This window comes from Molossus molossus, unplaced genomic scaffold (genome assembly GCF_014108415.1).
Source record: "Molossus molossus isolate mMolMol1 unplaced genomic scaffold, mMolMol1.p scaffold_m16_p_16, whole genome shotgun sequence".
Taxonomy (NCBI): Eukaryota; Metazoa; Chordata; class Mammalia; order Chiroptera; family Molossidae; genus Molossus; species Molossus molossus.
Window position 1 is genome coordinate 71192372 of NW_023425351.1, and position 17692 is coordinate 71210063.

At 57.9% G+C, this 17692-nt stretch overlaps 1 protein-coding gene across 1 annotated transcript in view; it reads right to left on the reverse strand.

Moving 5' to 3' along the window:
• The window catches only part of FAM135B (family with sequence similarity 135 member B), a 92343-nt gene that overhangs the window by 57107 nt on the left and 17544 nt on the right, over nt 1-17692 (reverse strand). The window contains exon 2 of the mRNA XM_036264156.1: nt 13499-13578. Within this exon, the coding sequence (XP_036120049.1) occupies nt 13499-13578 (80 nt within the window). The remainder of the gene's footprint in view (nt 1-13498; nt 13579-17692) is intronic.

A 17692-nucleotide genomic window follows, 5' to 3' on the forward strand; every position in this document is an offset into this window, starting at 1 on the left:
TCACATCGAAATGTGCGCCATGCATGCTCTGCATATCCACGCACTGCTGATGTTCAGCACGCGGATGATGACCCTCCCTCCGCTGAGTGCCCTCTGCGGCCCTGGAGGTCTCTGGGAAGGGCGTGCGGAGTGCACACTTCGGGTGCCCAGAGTCAAAGCCCACAGCGCGCCCCTGGACTCTTGACTGTGCGGCGAGCCCTCTCCCACTCTGAGACCGTGAGCACGCCTGCCCAGAGGTGCTCCCAGAGGGTCAGGCCTGAGCTGAACGGTCAGAACTCTGGGAGGCCCCCTCCAAAGCCGCCAGGTCTGATGACGGCTGGGTGAGGTCTGGGGTGTCACAAAGAAGATGCCGAGAGGCAATCCCTGAGCTTCTTCAAACCCAGGCTATATTGATACGGAGAATCAATCCCCCGACACGTTAGCGCCCAGGGAAGCGGGAGGGCCAAGTTCGACTGTAAGCAATTCAAAGTCAGCGCCGTGGCTTTGCATGGCTTGGACCAGGACCTCCTTCTGGCAAGGCCAGCACACACTCCACGTGTCCCCACCTCCCCACCGTGTGGCCTTGAGCTGGCCATGCGATCCGAGCTCGCGGGAGGGAGAACCATGCCTAGTTTTCACGGCGAACGTGAGGCCCCGATGAAACGCGGAGTGAGAAGCGTGTGTTCAGCTGCATCGCTCTCCAGACCTGCGCCGACCTCCCGGTGGGCGGAAGACGCCGTGGGGGCCTACACCACACGGCTCCGCCGGCTCGGGGAGCAGGGCCGGCAGAACGCCACCTGGGCTCAAGCTTTACCGTCTTTTCTCACCGTTTCGGAGAACAGGCCGCCGGGAAGCCACCTTGCGGCAGGTGCTCACCGTTTCTCCAGGATCCCCCTCTCGTCTGCGTGTGTCTGACTGGTGGCCCCTGGACGCTCACTGCCGGCGCAAAGAGGGATGATGACCTGTGACGCCACGGAGCTGCCACTCTTCCTGGGGACCCGGCCCCCACAGTGCCAGTGGGACAGTCCCTGGGAGAGAAGGCACCACGGTCCTGACGACGGTTTCTGGCGTTGGGAGCTTGGGGGGACCTGCCGCTCTGGGGCAGACCTGCCAGCGAAGGAGGAAGTTACATCCTGGGGGTGTGGGGGCAGACAGGCCTCTGGTGCCAGAAGCAGTGTCACCTCCACAGAAGCTGGGGCCCAGGGCGATGACTCCGGGGCTCACGAAGGCCAAGGGTTCGTGCCTCGGGGGCTGGCTGGGCTGCACTGAGACTTGGGCGGTTCCGTGGGCATCGACCCCGCACAGAGGCTGGGCTTCGACGTGCGACGGCAGAGCACGTGAGTGTCCCTGCGGGGGCCATCCCGGGTCCCAAGGTGTGCGCCCTCGAGCCCCTGCAGACACCTGGTCCAGCCAGGATCACCACAGAGGTACAGCAGTCTCCCTAACCTGTGGGGAATGTGCTCCAAGACCCCTGGTGGTGCCTGAACCCTCAGCCAGTACCTGACCCTACACGGGGGTGCGCAGAGGTAGGCTTACGGCTCTTTTATGGAAAAGACACGCAGGTTATGATGATTGCGACAGCTTTATGAACTCAGAAGAACGTCATTCACAACTGCAAATCCATTTACCCATGCCTGTATGTACTGTTTCTTTCTTTCTTTTTTTTTATCCTCACCCGAGGACATTTTTGCATTCATCCTCAGACAGAGCGAGAGGGAAAGAGGAAGAGAGAGAGAAACATCGATGAAAGGGACACATCGAGTGGCTGCCACCCACACGACCCCAACCGGGGCGGGGGACAAACTGCAACCGAGGTACGTGCCCTTAGCGGGAACCGAACCCAGGTCTCTCTGGTCCACGGGCCGACACTCTAACCGCTGAGCCAAACCGGCCAGGGCTACTGTTTTTTTCTATACGTCCATACATATGAAAAAGTTTAATCCGTGAATGAGGCACGGAAGGGATTAGCAACAGTAGCTAACGACAGGATAATAACGATACACGGATGAAAGGTACCCGACTGTGGCGTTTCTCAGTCAGATAAGGGCAACCTGAGCAGGAGCCCTGTGATGCTGCCACGTCCATCCGACCACCCAGACGCTGCTGGGTGACCGACGGGCAAAGCCCTGGGCGAAGGGATGAGTCCCACCCCAGGCCGGACGGCTCCAGATGGCATCACGATACTCAGAACACTGTGCTTTTTAAAACATCGGCGTTGTCTATTTCTAGAGTTTTCCAGTTAATAGTTTTGGACACTCGGGACCTCTGAGGTTAAGTAGCATCGGAGTCAGATACAGGAGCTCACAGAACAGTGACTTCAACCCTTGTAACTTTTTTTTTTTCATTCTTTCATCCCTTAGTGTATATGTCCACTCACTTTTTTTTTTTTTTATCCTCACCGAGGACATTCTTCGATATTTTGTTCAGATAGAGTGGGAGGGAGAGAGACAAACATCGACGTGAAAGGGACACATCGAGTGGTTGCCACCCACACGACCCAACCAGGGCCGGGGACAAACTGCAACCGAGGTACATGCCCTTAGTGGGAACCGAACCCAGGTCTCTCCGGACCACAGGCCGACGCTCTAACCGCTCAAACCGGCCAGGGCTGTCCACTCACTTATTATATCACTACACAGCACAGGCGACGTGTCAGACATAAGGCCAGCCCGGTGGCGACGGGCAATGACAAGGAACACTGCGTGCTCCGCCCAGCGCCTCCCGACTCGGTTCCCTCCTCCCTGCACACACATGGCTCCATCACTTGGGTCCCACGGGAAAGAACCCAAGTCCTGGAAGGGTGGCACAGCAGGTTTTGCATATTCTGGTCACTCAGATTTCACGGAACCAACCCACTCATTCATTATCAGTGAGTTCCGGGACGAGGGGGAGGGCTTAGGGGTATCTGACTCCTCGTCCATGGGAGCACCCGGGGTGTCTGACTCCTCGTCCGTGGGAGCACCCGGGGTGTCTGACTCCTCGTCCGTGGGAGCACCCGGGGTGTCTGACTCCTCGTCCGTGGGAGCACCCGGGGTGTCTGACTCCTCGTCCGTGGGAGCACCCGGGGTGTCCGACTCCTCGTCCGTGGGAGCACCTGGGGTGTCTGACTCCTCGTCCGTGGGAGCACCCGGGGTGTCTGACTCCTCGTCCATGGGAGCACCCGGGGTGTCCGACTCCTCGTCCGTGGGAGCACCCGGGGTGTCTGACTCCTCATCTGTGGGAAAACTCAAGTGCAGAGCGGACTCCTGGGTCTGGCGGAAATCCCTACTGACTGAAGCTAAACCTAAGGACACAGGACAAAACGCACTTAACCTGTTGAAAATGACGAGGACTGTTGCTGTCATGTACTGGCCAGCAAGCCCCCATCAACACCGAGTGGGATCAATGACTTAATTATAACCCCGTGTGGCCAGCCTATTAAGCGGCCCCGTAAGGCGGGCACTGGATAACACTGGATTAGCCAATCCTCGGCGTTGCTCGGTAATCTCGGACGTCAAAGGCCAGCGTGCGGTCTCTAAAGCACCCCAGTCTCCTGACGGGGCGCCTTCGGGTCCAGCCACTCTGCCATCCCAGGGGTTTCAGCCACAGAGCACCGTGGTGTGTTGCGCCTCGTGGTTTTGTAAGAACAAGAGACAGACTTGCGTTCAGGGACGAGGATTTGCTGTGGACCCTGTCATCTGTACGCTGTGCACCTGTGACTAGGAGCTCATCGGAGCCGAGCCCCGGGTTGCTGACCTGGGAACTGGGGATGGGCAAGGGTACCTGGTCAAGGGCCGGGAGGGCCAAATGGGGTGACCTAGGAGAGCACCCGGCACAGGGTCTCATACCTGGCAGGTGCTCGGAGAAATCACCGTGAATGAGCATGGTGCTGGGCTGGGAGCGGTCATTCAAGAGGACCCACAGCAGAGGGCTGCCCGCTGGCATCGAACCCCCAGGAAAGCGGGAGGGGAGCTGTCCACTGCTCGGCCATGCTGGGAAACGCAGGTGTGGGCCAGGGCCAGGGCAGTGCCTGAAGGATCAGGGCATGAAGCATCTCCCTCCTACGCCCAGGAGACTGAGTGGGAACTCAACTCGGCTGCGTCAGTTCGTTCTCAGGCAACAATGTCCGTAACAAGATGACTCCTTACACCCCTGCGGGCGAAGGAAAGTAGGTCCCTGCCTCCCCTCATTCCCTGGGACAGCGCCTCCTGTGCCTCCCGCCCCTCTGTGCCGGACCCTCCGTCCGGGTCAGGGTCCCAGGTCTCCTCCCGGTAAGCTTGTCGCTCTCTCTGGGAAGCCTCGCCCCAACCAGGGCTCCCGAGAGCCTGTGAAAGCTGAGGATTTGCAAATGCACGACTGCAGCCCCATCTACCCCGAGTGCAGATCTCTCACCCACGCGACACCACCCTTCGGTGTCAAACACACGCCGTAAACTTACATCCCCGAGACAGACTCTTCCGCCGTGCCTCCCAAATGTGTTCCTCCCACAATCTCTCGCCCCAAACAGGAAGCCTCTTGCCGGTCGACGGGGACTCCTGTTCCCCCTCCCCGCCTCGGCCAACCAGCGGCAGGCCCTGGGGAATGACACTCAGATGCGCTTCTAACTCATCCTGTCTGTGTCCTGTCATGATCTCCTCTCAATAGGGCACAGCGGACACTGTCCTTTCCGCTCCTGCTCTGGCCACTCTTTAGCACAGCACTATGAAATGTAAACTAGATGTCATCGACCGTGCCCACACCCGACTCTGAGGCTACAGTTCGGATTCCGTACTGTGGTTTCATCGGCCCGACGTGATGGGTGTGGAAGCCACAGTCCAGGCCAGGGCTCCGCACAGAGCTGGGCCTCGCGGGCTGTCCAGGCTGCGCAACTATTTATAGGACAATCGACTGTCCCAAGCGCCGAGCGACCTGGCCTGGGAATTTGGCAGAGGGTTTAATCAACACTGTGGGAGCGGACTGGACCGCGGCTCACGCAGCAAGCTGGCGGAGGCTGGCTGTCTCCTGCTGTGTCCTCACGGTGACCCGCCTCCACGCCGGGCCCTGCCCCTCTGCAAACACACAGGACACACCTAACACGCAGGCCCTGGGCTCTCTGACAGAGCGCCACCTTCTCACCCTGAAACCCGTTCCGTTCATCAGCCGGTAGGAGGCACAATCCATGAGAGGCCAGAGCCCTGTTCTGTGATTCGGACGTTCCTGAGACATCTGCCTTGGCCACAGGCCTCCCGCAAGCTAAGTACAGCCAGGACGGCAGCTAACGAAGCATCTGTGACAGCCCAGAGGCCCCTCCCAGCCACGGCCCTGATATGCCCAAGGAGCGCAGCCCCGTTCTCCAGCCCACGGCGACTCTGGCCTTAGTGGGAGACCACGGAACGTAGGGGCAGCTGTGACCTGCTACAGAAATAGTACCGAGCCGAGGGGGTGAGCCCAGGTGGTCACTGCGCCATCTTTACGGAGACGGAAGGTACCTCCTGAGGCCCAGTCCCGCTGCCCGGGGTTGGGCCAAACTAAAATTGGGGATTTTCTCTCCGCTTTACAAAAAGCAAAGTGATTAAAAAGAATATCATGTCCCTGTAATAGGAGAAAACCTAGACACCAGCCCAAGCCTCTCCGTGCCCCCTGGTGTCCCTGGGGCCCACGTCATCTGGACATGTCTCCCTAATTGACCAAACAGACTGGTCACCGACGGTGGGGAGGAGTGAGAACCCAACGCGTGACGCTGATTCACGGGAAGAGAAACGTAACGGGGCTTTTCCAGAAGCAGGGACGATCCTGAGTGCAGCCCTGCCCAGGCCCTGGGGTTATGGATTTTTTTGACGAACAGAGTGTGGGTGTGTTGGGGGTGGCGGTGTCCAGGAGTAAGTGTGCAGGATCCAGAGGCGAGGACGCTCACCCTAAGCCGCGACAGTCAGAGGCAGCTGCTGCAGGGAGGTAGGAGATGGGCCGGCTGGAGCAGGGTCGGGTCCTGAGAGAGTCCCCACTCCCAGTCTCAGCAGCCCTGTCCTCCTACACTGCCCCTCCCTGCTGGACTCCTCCGCTTGGCCGTAGGGCATATGCCTGGGCCATCCCTGTAGTCAGGACAGGGACAGGGTATTCCAAACGGGTTAGCCCCGGACGCCCCATCACAACGCCCGCCAGGCACAGGGACGCGGGGCATCCCATCGGCAGCCTGCTACGACAGGCACACATCCTTGACTGTGGACTGCGGGGATGTGAGGCCAGGCGAGGGGCCAGGCTCACTGGCCAGGGGAGGGGAGGCAGGGAAAGTTCAAGGCAGGGGCCGGCTGCCCACAGCAGAGGCAATGCGTGGATGGAAATAAACAAGGTGTTTATTCCACCTGCGGTCAGCCCAGCCAGCCTCAGCCAGGGAGGCTCTGCGTCCTCCGCTTCCACCCGGAGTGGCCTGAGCTCCTGTCCTCCCGGACAGGGAGAGCCGGCAGCCGACACCTCCCCTCCCCGCCTCAGCCCCTTTCCCTTCTGCTGCACATCCTGCCGACCGTCCCTGCGGCGCAGTCCGTCCGGGCACAGCCTTGGCACGGCTCTCCTCCCTCCAACTCGAACCTCCCCCGTCCGTGCTCCCAGGCTCCCGCAGCTGGCCTGCAAGCCTCAAAGTCCAGATCCCTCGAGGGCTAGGATGGGTCACCCTGCCCTGCTCCCAGTCACTGACCTGGGGCTCCTCACTCAGCAAAGGGATGAGGGTTTCTCCCGCACGCCCTGAGCGAGCTCCGGGAACTTCCTGATCTGCACTTCTGCACGGGCACCGAGCTCCAGCCTACAACTGGACCGGTGCTGGGCACAGCGGGAGTGTGCAGTGACCACCCCCTTAGGGCGCTCACACTTCAGGCAGTAGGACCCCAAGGAATCTAGTCAGGACCCGATGCTGCTCCAGCCGGCCCATCTCCAACCTCCCTGCAGCAGCTGCCTCTGACTGTCGCGGCTTAGGGTGAGCGTCCTCGCCTCTGGACCCTGCACACTTACTCCTGGACACCGCCACCCCCAACACACCCACACTCCGTTCACCAAAAATATCAATAACCCCAGGGCCTGGGCAGGGCTGCATCAAGATCGTCCCTGCTTCTGGAAAAGCCCCGTTATGTTTCTCTTCCCGTGAATCAGCGAATTCAATAGCCTCATGCGTTGGGTTTTCACTCCTAACCCACCGTCGGTGATCAGTCTGTGTTTGGTCAATTAGGGAGACACGTCCAGATGACGTGGGCCCCAGGGACACCAGGGGGCACGGAGAGGCTTGGGCTGGTGTCTAGATTTTCTCCTATTACAGGGACATGATATTCTTTTCATCACTTTGCTTTCTGTAAGTGGAGCTAAAATCCCTAATTTCTGGGTTGTCGCTGAGTATCTAATCAGACAATGAAAACGAATGTTCGCTCTAAATGAACACTATGGTTCGATGCTCTAATGTCCTCATTAATTGGGGGCGGACAGCTGAAAGGGGATCACGTAGCTCTATGAGCCCATTTCACAGATAGCAACCCGGAGGCTCAGGGTGATAAGAACCCAGGCCGAGGGCGGAATCAACACTGAATTCCAGAACCCAACCTCCCTGTCCTGGGTCCTTCCGCCTGTCCCTCCCTTTGCTCCCAGGGGTACTGAGGGGCCATGTCCAAGGATGGTTTCTCAATGCCCTTGTGTCTGAGCAAATTCTTCTTTAAAAATTGCTTTTAGAGAGGCAGAAAGGGGAGAGAGAGAAAGAGAGAAACATTGATGTGAGAGACACTCATCGGTTGCCTCCTGCACACACAACCCGGGTATATGCCCTGAACACGGATCCAACCCGCAGCCTTCCAGTGCGTTGGACGGCGCTCCATCCAACTGAGCCACGCCGGCCAGGGCACCTGAGCAGGGCCGCCTGCCTGGGGCCAGCCAAGGGTTAGCCCATTGGCTCTGCAACCGAGGCTCACCTGGCCGTCCATCCCCAGAACCAGTCATCCCAGCTTTGACTCCATCACCGGGCGGCCCGTCCTCACCACCTGGGTTTGCTTCTCCTCACCACTCAGCGCCAGGCAAGCATAAGCTCACTGCTTACACACCACGGCCTCGATGTGCCGGCCAGTGCACACTGCTGGGGTCAGGAATGGGGGCAGCTCACCCCCTGGGTGTCCCGGGCAGAGTCAGTCCACCGGGGCTGGGCTGCCCCAGCTCACACACCCTTCATCATCCCTTCACCCCCTGCCTGAGTGCCTCGGGGCAGACACCCGCCTTCCTCCCAGCAGCCCCGAGAAACAGGCAGCCTAATGACGGCGGTGTTTCCTCACTTCCCTTCCTTATTCCACATCGTCAGCGTCTCCTAAACCAGCTCCTTCCCAGCGGCTATTAAACCTGGTCGCTTTCTCTCGTTGGAACTAAAATGTGTGGAAGCCAAAGCTTAGTCCTTCCAGCAATGCCTTTCTCTCCTCCCTTCACAGCGGAACCGGCCCGGCCGGCGTGGCTCAGCGGTGAGAGCGGCGGCCCACAGACCGCAGGGTCCCGGGTTCAGCTCCCGCCAAGGGCACCTGCCTCGGTTGCGGTCTGTCCCGGCCCCAGGTGGGGTCGTGTGGGTGGCAGCCACTCGATGTGTCTCTCACACATCGATGTTTCTCTCTCTCTCTCCCTCTCTTTCTCCCTCTCGCTCTATCTGAAGGTAAATGCAAAAATGTCTTGGATTAAAAACAAAACAAAACACAGAACTAGACAACAGAACTAGCCAAAGAGCGTCCCTACTGGCTATCCCCGTTTCTCCATGTCCCACTGACTTCCCGCCACTCGTGTCATGGTGGTTCCCAGGACCACCTTCGTCCCACGGCTTGAACTCCCAGCAGCCACGTGGGCCTGCCACACGGGTCCAGCCTTCTTCCCGGAAGTACCCTTCCCCCGCCCCCTCGGCTGGGAGGCAGAGCTCCCCTCGTTTTCCTCTTGGCTCAGTGGCTTTTCTGTCTCTTGTTGGCAGCCACCTCTCTGTAGGTGAGCACGCCGTGTGCCCCACACCCTCCCCGTCTCCCGGGTTCCTCCGACCACTGGGGGCCTGTGGATGGTCTCTGCCTCCATCCAGAATGGAGACCCTCCTCTGAGAGCATCGATGGGCCCGTTCCGTGCATTCTCCCGCCCCGTGTAGAAACCGGAACGTCGCTCACAGCCACTCGCTGGGATGCGTGTCTCCAACGCACAGCTGTCCTCCCAGTTCGAGACCCGCACATCGCTGACTGCCCGAAACCTTCGCTCGGGCGTGGAAGGACGCAGGGTGAACGTGTCTGAAGTCCACGCTTCGTCCTGCCCCGAGGAAACCTGCAGCCGCAAGGACGTCTCTCCCAGCCCTGCTTTAGTGCGTGGCCGGGAGCCCTCGCCCCTCGTGTAAGCCGAAACCTCCGTCACACCTGATGAGCGTCACCTCCGTGTGCACCCCAGCAGCACCCCTCCGCCCACCACTCACACACGGGCCCGCCTCTCACCTCCGCCGGTCTTGGTGCCGCTGGCCCACCCCGCTCGGTCTCTCCTCACTCTGTCTGGAGAAGCATCTTTTCAATGCACACAAGGATCAAGCTGCCCCCTGGTCAAAATCCTTCAGTATCCGTCCACTTTTCTCAAGACAAAGGTCAGAAAGAGCCCTATGGTCGTCCTCAAAGCTGCCTTGCCCTCCTCCGTCCACCCTAACCCGTCTCCCCAGCCTCCTTCTCACGGTGTCCCTGCCACGCCGGCTGCCTGTCCCTCCTTGTCACTCTTCGCTGGTACTGTCCCCTCCCTGACTGCTCCTTCCTTCCCCGGGGCCCAGTGACTGCGGCTCACCCTCAGCTCCCAGCTCAGACGCCTCTTCCCCAGAGAATGTTCTTGAATCTCCCTACGTGGTCAAACCCGAGACTGCAGGCTCTTCACACACGGCCTCTCTCTGACCGTCTGTGATGCTGGTGGAGGAAAACATGATGTCACGTATGGTTGAATGACTGCCTCCCGCATGGGAGGGAGTCTGTGGGAGCCCCGTCCTCGGTGCTGGAGCAGACCGAGTGCACCGCACGGCACGTAGCCGCTTGCCAGATAGTTGCTGAATGTGGGTTAAAAATAGATGTATTATTAGTTTGGGAAAAAGTATAGAGCCACTAACCCAATGACCTTTTAAGATATTTTAAAAATAATGTCCTGCTCAGCCAGTGTGGCTCAGTGGTTGAGCGTCGACCCTGCACCAAGAGGTCACCGGTTCAATTCCGGTGAGGGCACATGCCCAGGCTGTGGGCCCGATCCCCAGTGGGGGGCGTGCAGGAGGCGGTCGATCCATGTTTCTCTCCATAGATGTTTCTCTCTCTCTCAACCTCTCCCTTCTTTCTCTCTAAAATCAATACAAATATATTAAAAATTATTCCTTTTTACTTGACCATTACAAAAAAAAAAAAAAATCACAAAAATGTAGAGAAGTCAGGTTACCCACCTAATGAAACAAAACGAACCACCAAACCGCAGCCACGATCCACAAACACCCAGCTCCTCGGGTCTCCTCCTTCATAAACTCTCTGAGGTTGGAAAACACAAACAGAGACACGCTTCTCCCAGCAACGGGACCAGGCGTGCCCCTTGCACGGTCCACACATCCCTCAGCGCCAGATGTGCCCTCGCGTGATCCACAGACATCCCTCAGCGCCATGAGTACCACTCCGGGAGAACACGGGTCTGCCAGTAACACCGACTTTCGAAGCCGAAGCAAAGTACGTTGACATCAGGAAAGATGAACAAGAATGTTCATTGTCAGGACTCTGGGCTCTATACTTGAGCAAGACCGACCTGCACTGCTCTACGCGAAAGCGGTCAACGCTGGGAGCGTGGCGGCCCGAGCAGGACGGGGGTGGCGGGCAGAGGTCTTTGCACGAGGTCCGGAAGGGAAGGGAATGTCCTGCCACTCGTCTGCTCATCCTTCCGGCCCCCATCCAGCCTCCGACTCAACACCTAGGCCCTGAGCGGCTTGATGCCAGGCGATGGGCTGTAGTTTCTTTCCTCTTAGGATTCACACCATAGTAAGAGGAGAAAAAGAGAAAAAGAAGGAAAAAAAAAAAAAAAGAAACCCTCAAGTGATCATTCAGTTGTAATGTCATAAACACTAGAAAAATAAAAACTGAAGGAAAGGGCCCGGCCGGTGTGGCTCAGTGGTTGAGCGTCGACCCTGCACCAAGAGGTCGCCGGTTCGAGTCCCGGGCAGGGCACATGCCCAGGTTGTGGGCCAATCCCCAGTGGGGGGCCTGCAGGAGGCGGACAGTGGATGTTCCCTTTCACCGATGTTTCTATCTCTGTCTCCCTCTCCCTTCCTCTCTCTCTAAAATCAATAAAGAAAAAAAGGTTTTTTTAGAAAATAAAAACTGAAGGAAAGGAAAGTATAGAACACTGAATCTGGGGCGGGGGAGCTGCCGGTCTAAGGATGAAAACGAGCATTTTTAAGGTTATTAGCACTGATATTGGACTGAAGCCACAGCAGCCCCTGCAGACCAGTGGGAAAAGCCAGACTCAGAAGCAGATGCTGGCCGGGCTGGGAAGCCCAGCAGGGGGCAGCGCAACCTGGCTCTCTGCTTGTTCAGCTCCCTCCTGACAGCGTGAGCTCCGCTGGGCTCTGGCCTGGCAGGTACCCGCAGCCTGGGAGCTGGGGGTTCAACCTGCTTCCCGGTCCCCATGAAAACACGCGTCTTTGTTTATCTAGGTGCACTTTAACGGACCTGAAAAGAAATCAGACTGATTCATTCGAAGAAGAGATGTCTCTCCCGCCCCTATGCCGCGAAACTCCCAGATGCTCCCACTTAGTAGAAATGCAAGGTGCTTCCCAAAACATGACGGAAGGGCCGTGGTCATTTGCACACATGTCCACAGCTGCCCGCGCCCTTCCCCGGCTTCCACGCGGTGGCCAGCGCACGCCTGCTCTGTGCCTGACCAGTCGCCGTGGTTGCGATAAGCTCGGCCGATTCTCTCCCCCAAGTCTGACTTCACTCACCCCTCGGAGGAAGAGACTGAAAAACATCTGTGAAACAGCACTGTTTCGGGGAAGGAAGCAGCCAAGGCTAAGTACTTAACATTTACCCACAGACGGACACGGCCACCATTTGTAACCCTGAACCGAGAAGAAAGAGCTCCCAGCCCTGAGACCCACGGGACGCAAGCAAGGCGGCCGGCGGCTCACGTTGTAAACTTCCCACCGCAGTGTCTCTTCCTGACACACCTTAGCCCTCGCATTGTCACTGACGTCACGCACCTTTGTATCTGGGGCCTGTGCGGTACTGTGATTTGCGGTCAATGATCCAGACTCAGGCTCTGTCGCTTTGCTAACACAGAGCTGCTGAAACCCTCGGAATGTCCCAAGAGAGGACTGAGGTGTCTCGGCTCGTCAGCGAGGTGACGCGTCGGGCCGAGCCTTCCCCTGTGGGCTCGGGCGCTGTCCAGGTGGACAGTGTCAGACCGATGTGCCGCCCAGCCGGGGCCGGAGAACTGCGGGGCGGTGTTGGACAAAGTTGCCAGTGCCCGAGGCCACACCACGAGTTCACGCAAGGTCCGAGGTCAGAGCCCCTGCTCTCGCTCAAGTTCACGGACCTTCTTCTGGCAGAAGCTGGGTTGGGAGGGGCCCTGCCCGGCACAGGCACCAGCAGGGGTGGCTGCCGGCTTCCTGGATGTGCCCAGCGGGGCAGCAGGGTGACCAGCGTCTCAGGTTCCGACTTCTTCCGCCGGCGAGGAGCGGGCGGAGGAGGAGATGCTCCTTGGAAGTGTGGCAGCCTGACTACTACCCAACAGTCAGCTCGGCCCCAAGGCGGGGGAGGGGCAGGCGGTGTCCAGTATCTTTCTCCAGATCACTGGCGCCACCCTAAACCATCATTGTCCCCTTGATGTCCTCTGAGTGACGAGAGTCACCCAGCCCCTCCCCCACACCTAGCACACCTCCTCCAAGGCGGGGCTGAGCAGACAGGGCCTGGACACTCCCAGCTGTGGGTATTCCATCAAGGCGGGCACCTGCTCTCACCAACAGTGCTGGAATGGTCTCGACGCCCAGCCAACGCCCAGTGAATCAGAAGGGCAGCTACGACCTGATGCTTATCTCTCCCGGATCTGGCTCCTGTGACACTCAGCCAACTTCGCTTGTGCAGCTCGAGCGACACAGATTTTCTGGCGTCCTGTGGTTTATCTCCGTACGTTCCTCTCCTCCACCCTTCAGTGTGTCTCCTTCTTCAGGTCTGGCTGATGTTCACATTTTCCCGAATTCACTGACCGGGCTGAGCAGCACTTTCTCTCTGTTGACCGGCTTCCGCTTACTCACCGATGGGCGCTCTTCCCGTCCTCCCCCTGGCTTGGGTTTAGCCCACACCCTCCCCGGCCAGTTCACCCCCCAGGCCCAGGTGCCCCTGGGACTGTTTCCTTCCCGCAGGCCTCCCTGGCAACAGTGGACGCACGGCCACGCCCACAGCGGGTCTCCAAATCCCACCGTGACTTGCCGGGTGTGCACTGTACCTGGCCCTCAGCTATGCCCTGGCACACGGTGGTCAGCGAAGACCCACCAGCGAGAGGAAGACCCCACCACCATCTCCCTGCTCACCTGTCTGCCCAACGACGGAGGCGCTCAGTCTGTGGGGGACCCTGGAGGACACCTTCAAGGTCACTCGGATCTGGTAATACCTAAGAAAAGAGCAGAGGACAGGCTGCTGAAGGTCACACGCCTTGTTGTTGGCTTCTTCGGCCAATGCCTAGACTTACTCCTGAGGTCGCAGGGAGCCAGGGATGTTTCCAGGCAGCATGCTTGGTCACCATGGCATCAAAGGGGTTCGTTCTAGCCCGGCCCATGTGGCTCAGTGGTTGAGCATCGACCCCTGCACCAAGAGGTCGCCGGTTCGTGTCCCGGTCAGGGCACGTGCCCAGGCTGTGGGCAGCCAATCGATGTTCTCTCTCATCGATGTTTCTCTCTCTCCCTCCCTCTCTAACATCAATAAAGAAAGAAAGAAATTTGATTTTAAAAAGAGGTTCGTTCTATCTGCATGAATAGTGGGAGCGGGACGGGCAACGCGGAGGGGAAGGCAGTTCACTTGGGGTCAGAGGAGGCACCCGCGAGGTCCGCGGTACAGCAGCAGGAAAAGGAACAGTCACACGGCACGGGCCCGGGAGGGTGTGATTTTCCCTGGGTCTGAGAAGTCCACTATTTTGCACGAAGCTGTTCTGCATCACAGAAAACACACACGATGGGAGTCGCTGTCTTGTGTCAACACAGACCAACACTTCCCCGAGGCCCAGCTGCTGAGATGCTCACTCTGGGTTCTCGCCAAGCTCGGCTCCCAGCGTGTCGGCCCCACTGCCGTCTGGCACCCCCTCTCCAAAACCCACCTTCGCGACACCGCCCGGGAGCCCTGGGTGGTCCTCTGGGCCTGGGGCGGGAGCACCTTCCGAAGCTCAGGCCCGCAGCTGACGACCCTCGTCCTCGCACGCGCTTGGGGGCATTTCTGGCTCCATGACCGCCCCCCCCCTCGCTGACTAGCAAATAGAATGTGAGCAGCACAGATGGACCGGGAGTGAAACGGGCCACGCAGCTCCTGGCTGGGGCCCTCTGCCACGGACTCCGCTGCGCTGAGAAGACACACGTGGAGCGTTTCTGCCGACATCTCGCGGTCACGGGCGCAAGGCGGACGGAGGACGTGTGGAGCCGAGAACGCCGGCTTGGGCCACGTCATCGGGGAGCTGTGTGACTTTGAGTGCATCGCACCCCTTCTCTGAACCTGTGTCTGTGTCTGTGTCTGCAGGACGAGCATTCTTCTAAGGCGGCCGCCACAGGAAAGACTGAGCGCACACCGTTTCCCGTCCTCCCCCTGAGCACAGCTAAGAACTGCAAGGCAGTGTCGAGAAAACAAACAGAAGCTTCTTCAAGGTGGAAAAGAGCACACAGTCCAGGGACTTCCAGGTCCGAGGAAAGACAATGATGGTGACTGTGTACGTATGTTTGCTGCCTCATGCATTCCGGGGAGAGGCCAACCGCCCGGAAATGTGTACGGCTACAGGCAAAGGGAAAACACCCCCAACAAAATCCTGCTCTCGGTAGATAACGGACTGAGAAAAGGGGCAGTCTGGCAACACAGACGTTTTCACACAGTAGTAGTTCAACACCTCCACTCACACCAGCAAAGACCAAGTGAAAGCCAAGATGTCCACGGGGGCCAGACTCCCCCACCTGGCAAGAGAGGGTGTGCACAACGGGCCAGGTAGATGCTCGGTGCTCATGGAGGGTGGTGAGGACCCCACCACCCTGGTTTCACTGGCGACCCTGTGGGCAGCCTGGATCTCCACCCCCACCCAGCAGAAACAAGAGCTCAAATATGCCCAAGCGATTTTGACAAAGTGGCAAAAGCACTTCAGTGAAGGAAAGCTAGCCTCTCCTTAAGTGCTCCGGAAGGACCTGGACACCCACTGGCAAAACCCCACCCCAAGCGAAACACTCAGCCTGGCGCTCACACCGATAGGAATGGCCTCAGAGAGGATCAGACTCCAACGCAGAAGGTAAACCGCACAACTTCTAGGAAAAAAACAGAAGAGAGCTTTGAAATCTAGGGCTAAGCAGAGAGTTCTTCAACTTCACAGAAAAGCTTGGTGCGGAGGTTTAAAAATGGATCAAATGAACTTCATCAGAATTAAAAACTGACCCTCTGAAAAATGCATGCTTAACAGGATGAAAAGACAAACCACAGGGTAAGAGAGAATATTTGCAGATCACACGCAAGTCCTCCTTATTTAAGGGTTCTGTTCGGATTTGGGAATTTCCCTGCTTCGTTCAGGTATGAGTTATAGTGTGACCGGCCAGGACAGTGTTAATGAGTCATTTGTATATAAAATGCAGAAACGCACCTAAACAGAAACAAACCTAAAACAAGGTTACGTATTGATCAGTTGACGAAATGCTGTGGCCCGAGGCTCCCGGGGACCTGACCCTGCCTGCCCCCTAGGACCAATGGTTGCTCATTACACAGAGACAGCAAAACCATCATGAAATGCACAGGGGAAGCACCCTAACTCACAGCCACGGAACCGTCCCCTGTGGGGGGAGACTGAGGCACAATGGCAGGTGCCTGCCCGGTCTGTCGGGCACGGCTGCGTCTGAGCGGCAGCTGACGGCCGAGTGCAGAAACGCTGGCTGTGTGCGAGCTGCGTCCGTGTTCCAGGGAAAGACAGAAACGTGTGCTTTAGCAGAACAACTTTAAAAATTTACACGTCGGTTCCTAAATCAATGACCACGACAACAGCAATAACAGCCATCGGGAAAACAGTGAGCTGCGTGGCCGCCGCATAACGAGAAAGCACCGTGTCTGTCGGCAGAACGAAAGGCGCGCAGGCTGAATTTCGGGGCCCCCATAACTGCCAACCCCCATTTATAGGCATACAAAATGACACTTTTAGTATGTCTTTGATGGAATCCCTGTGCGTTTCAGAAATGTCATCATTCTAGGAGGAGACACACAGCCAGCCCAGTGCTACCACCACGACCCCATCACCACCTCCGGCTGCGAGATCCCAATGGCCCCTTCTCGGAACAGAAAGTGGGTCAGTCGTGGCCAGAGGCTATGCGTCACTTTTCTATCAGACTGTGCCTGGAGCACTTACAGTTCCGCGCGGGATTGATTGGGCGCCACCGCTCCGAGACCTGCATTAGGAACTCCCATGCATAACATCTTGTTGGCTCCTCTGTAAATTCTCGGTGGAAGAAAGCACCGTATCTCAAGTGCCGACCAACTACATCTTTGGGCTCTCGCTGATATCGAACGACTTATCCAGAGCAGGGAGGCCAGCAAAGGGCAACCGGGACTCGAACTCCAGAGGCGGGTTTCGTGTCGACACCTTACAGGGGTCACATTTGGTCACAGATCTCAAAACCCTCTTAAAACCGACCCCAAAGCACTGCCTGAACTCGTGCTCCTGCAGAACACCGGATGCTGAGTTACACGTCAAGGAATTTCTCGTCAGTCTGAACTTCAGATGCGTCTGCAGACATCTGCTGAAGGAAATGAGGTTCGGTTAGGTTGGTCCACTCGGGCTCTGTCCTGGTTGAACGGAATGCCCTTTCGGTGATTCTCTCGTTGGCATGAACCTCCTGCCAGGTCATGGATCCATCCATCAATTCATTCCTGACACCCACGGAATTGCTGAACTCTTTCCAGAAATCACTGATGCATCTACCACAACTTCCTTCTTAAGGATGAGAAACTAACCTCTGGGAAGAAGACATGGGTAAGTATTCAGTACATATTCAGTAAGGAGCATAAGCCGATCTCCAAGCACGACCTCATTATTTCATTCACGAACATGCTTCTAACCACCTCAGAGACACCTCCTGCCAGCTGGTCACTGAGACGTCTATGGAGGAAGGAGCCTGGCTCCGGGCCTTGGCGGACGAGCCGGTGGGGGGTGAATCCCAATCCGAGGAAACAAAGAGGCTAAGACCAGGGTGGAGAGCTTCAGACGGCGTGCTGTGACGTTTGAGTCATCTGGGCTGGCACACCAGTCCTTTGGGGACACAATAATGAAAACGGTCACCCCCTACTGACTTCCTTCTGTCAGAGTGGCCATGAGCTGTGTCTCACGGTGGCTGTCAGTGTGGTTCTTCCAAGACGTCTTCGTCCTCAGCCTCAGGACCTGTGAGAAAGAATGACGCTGCCGATGGAAGTGAGGTCACGAACCAGCTGGCCTTGACGTCAGCGACTGTCTGAGTGACCTGGGCGTGCCCAAGGTCATCACAAGGGTCGAGAGTGAAAGAAGC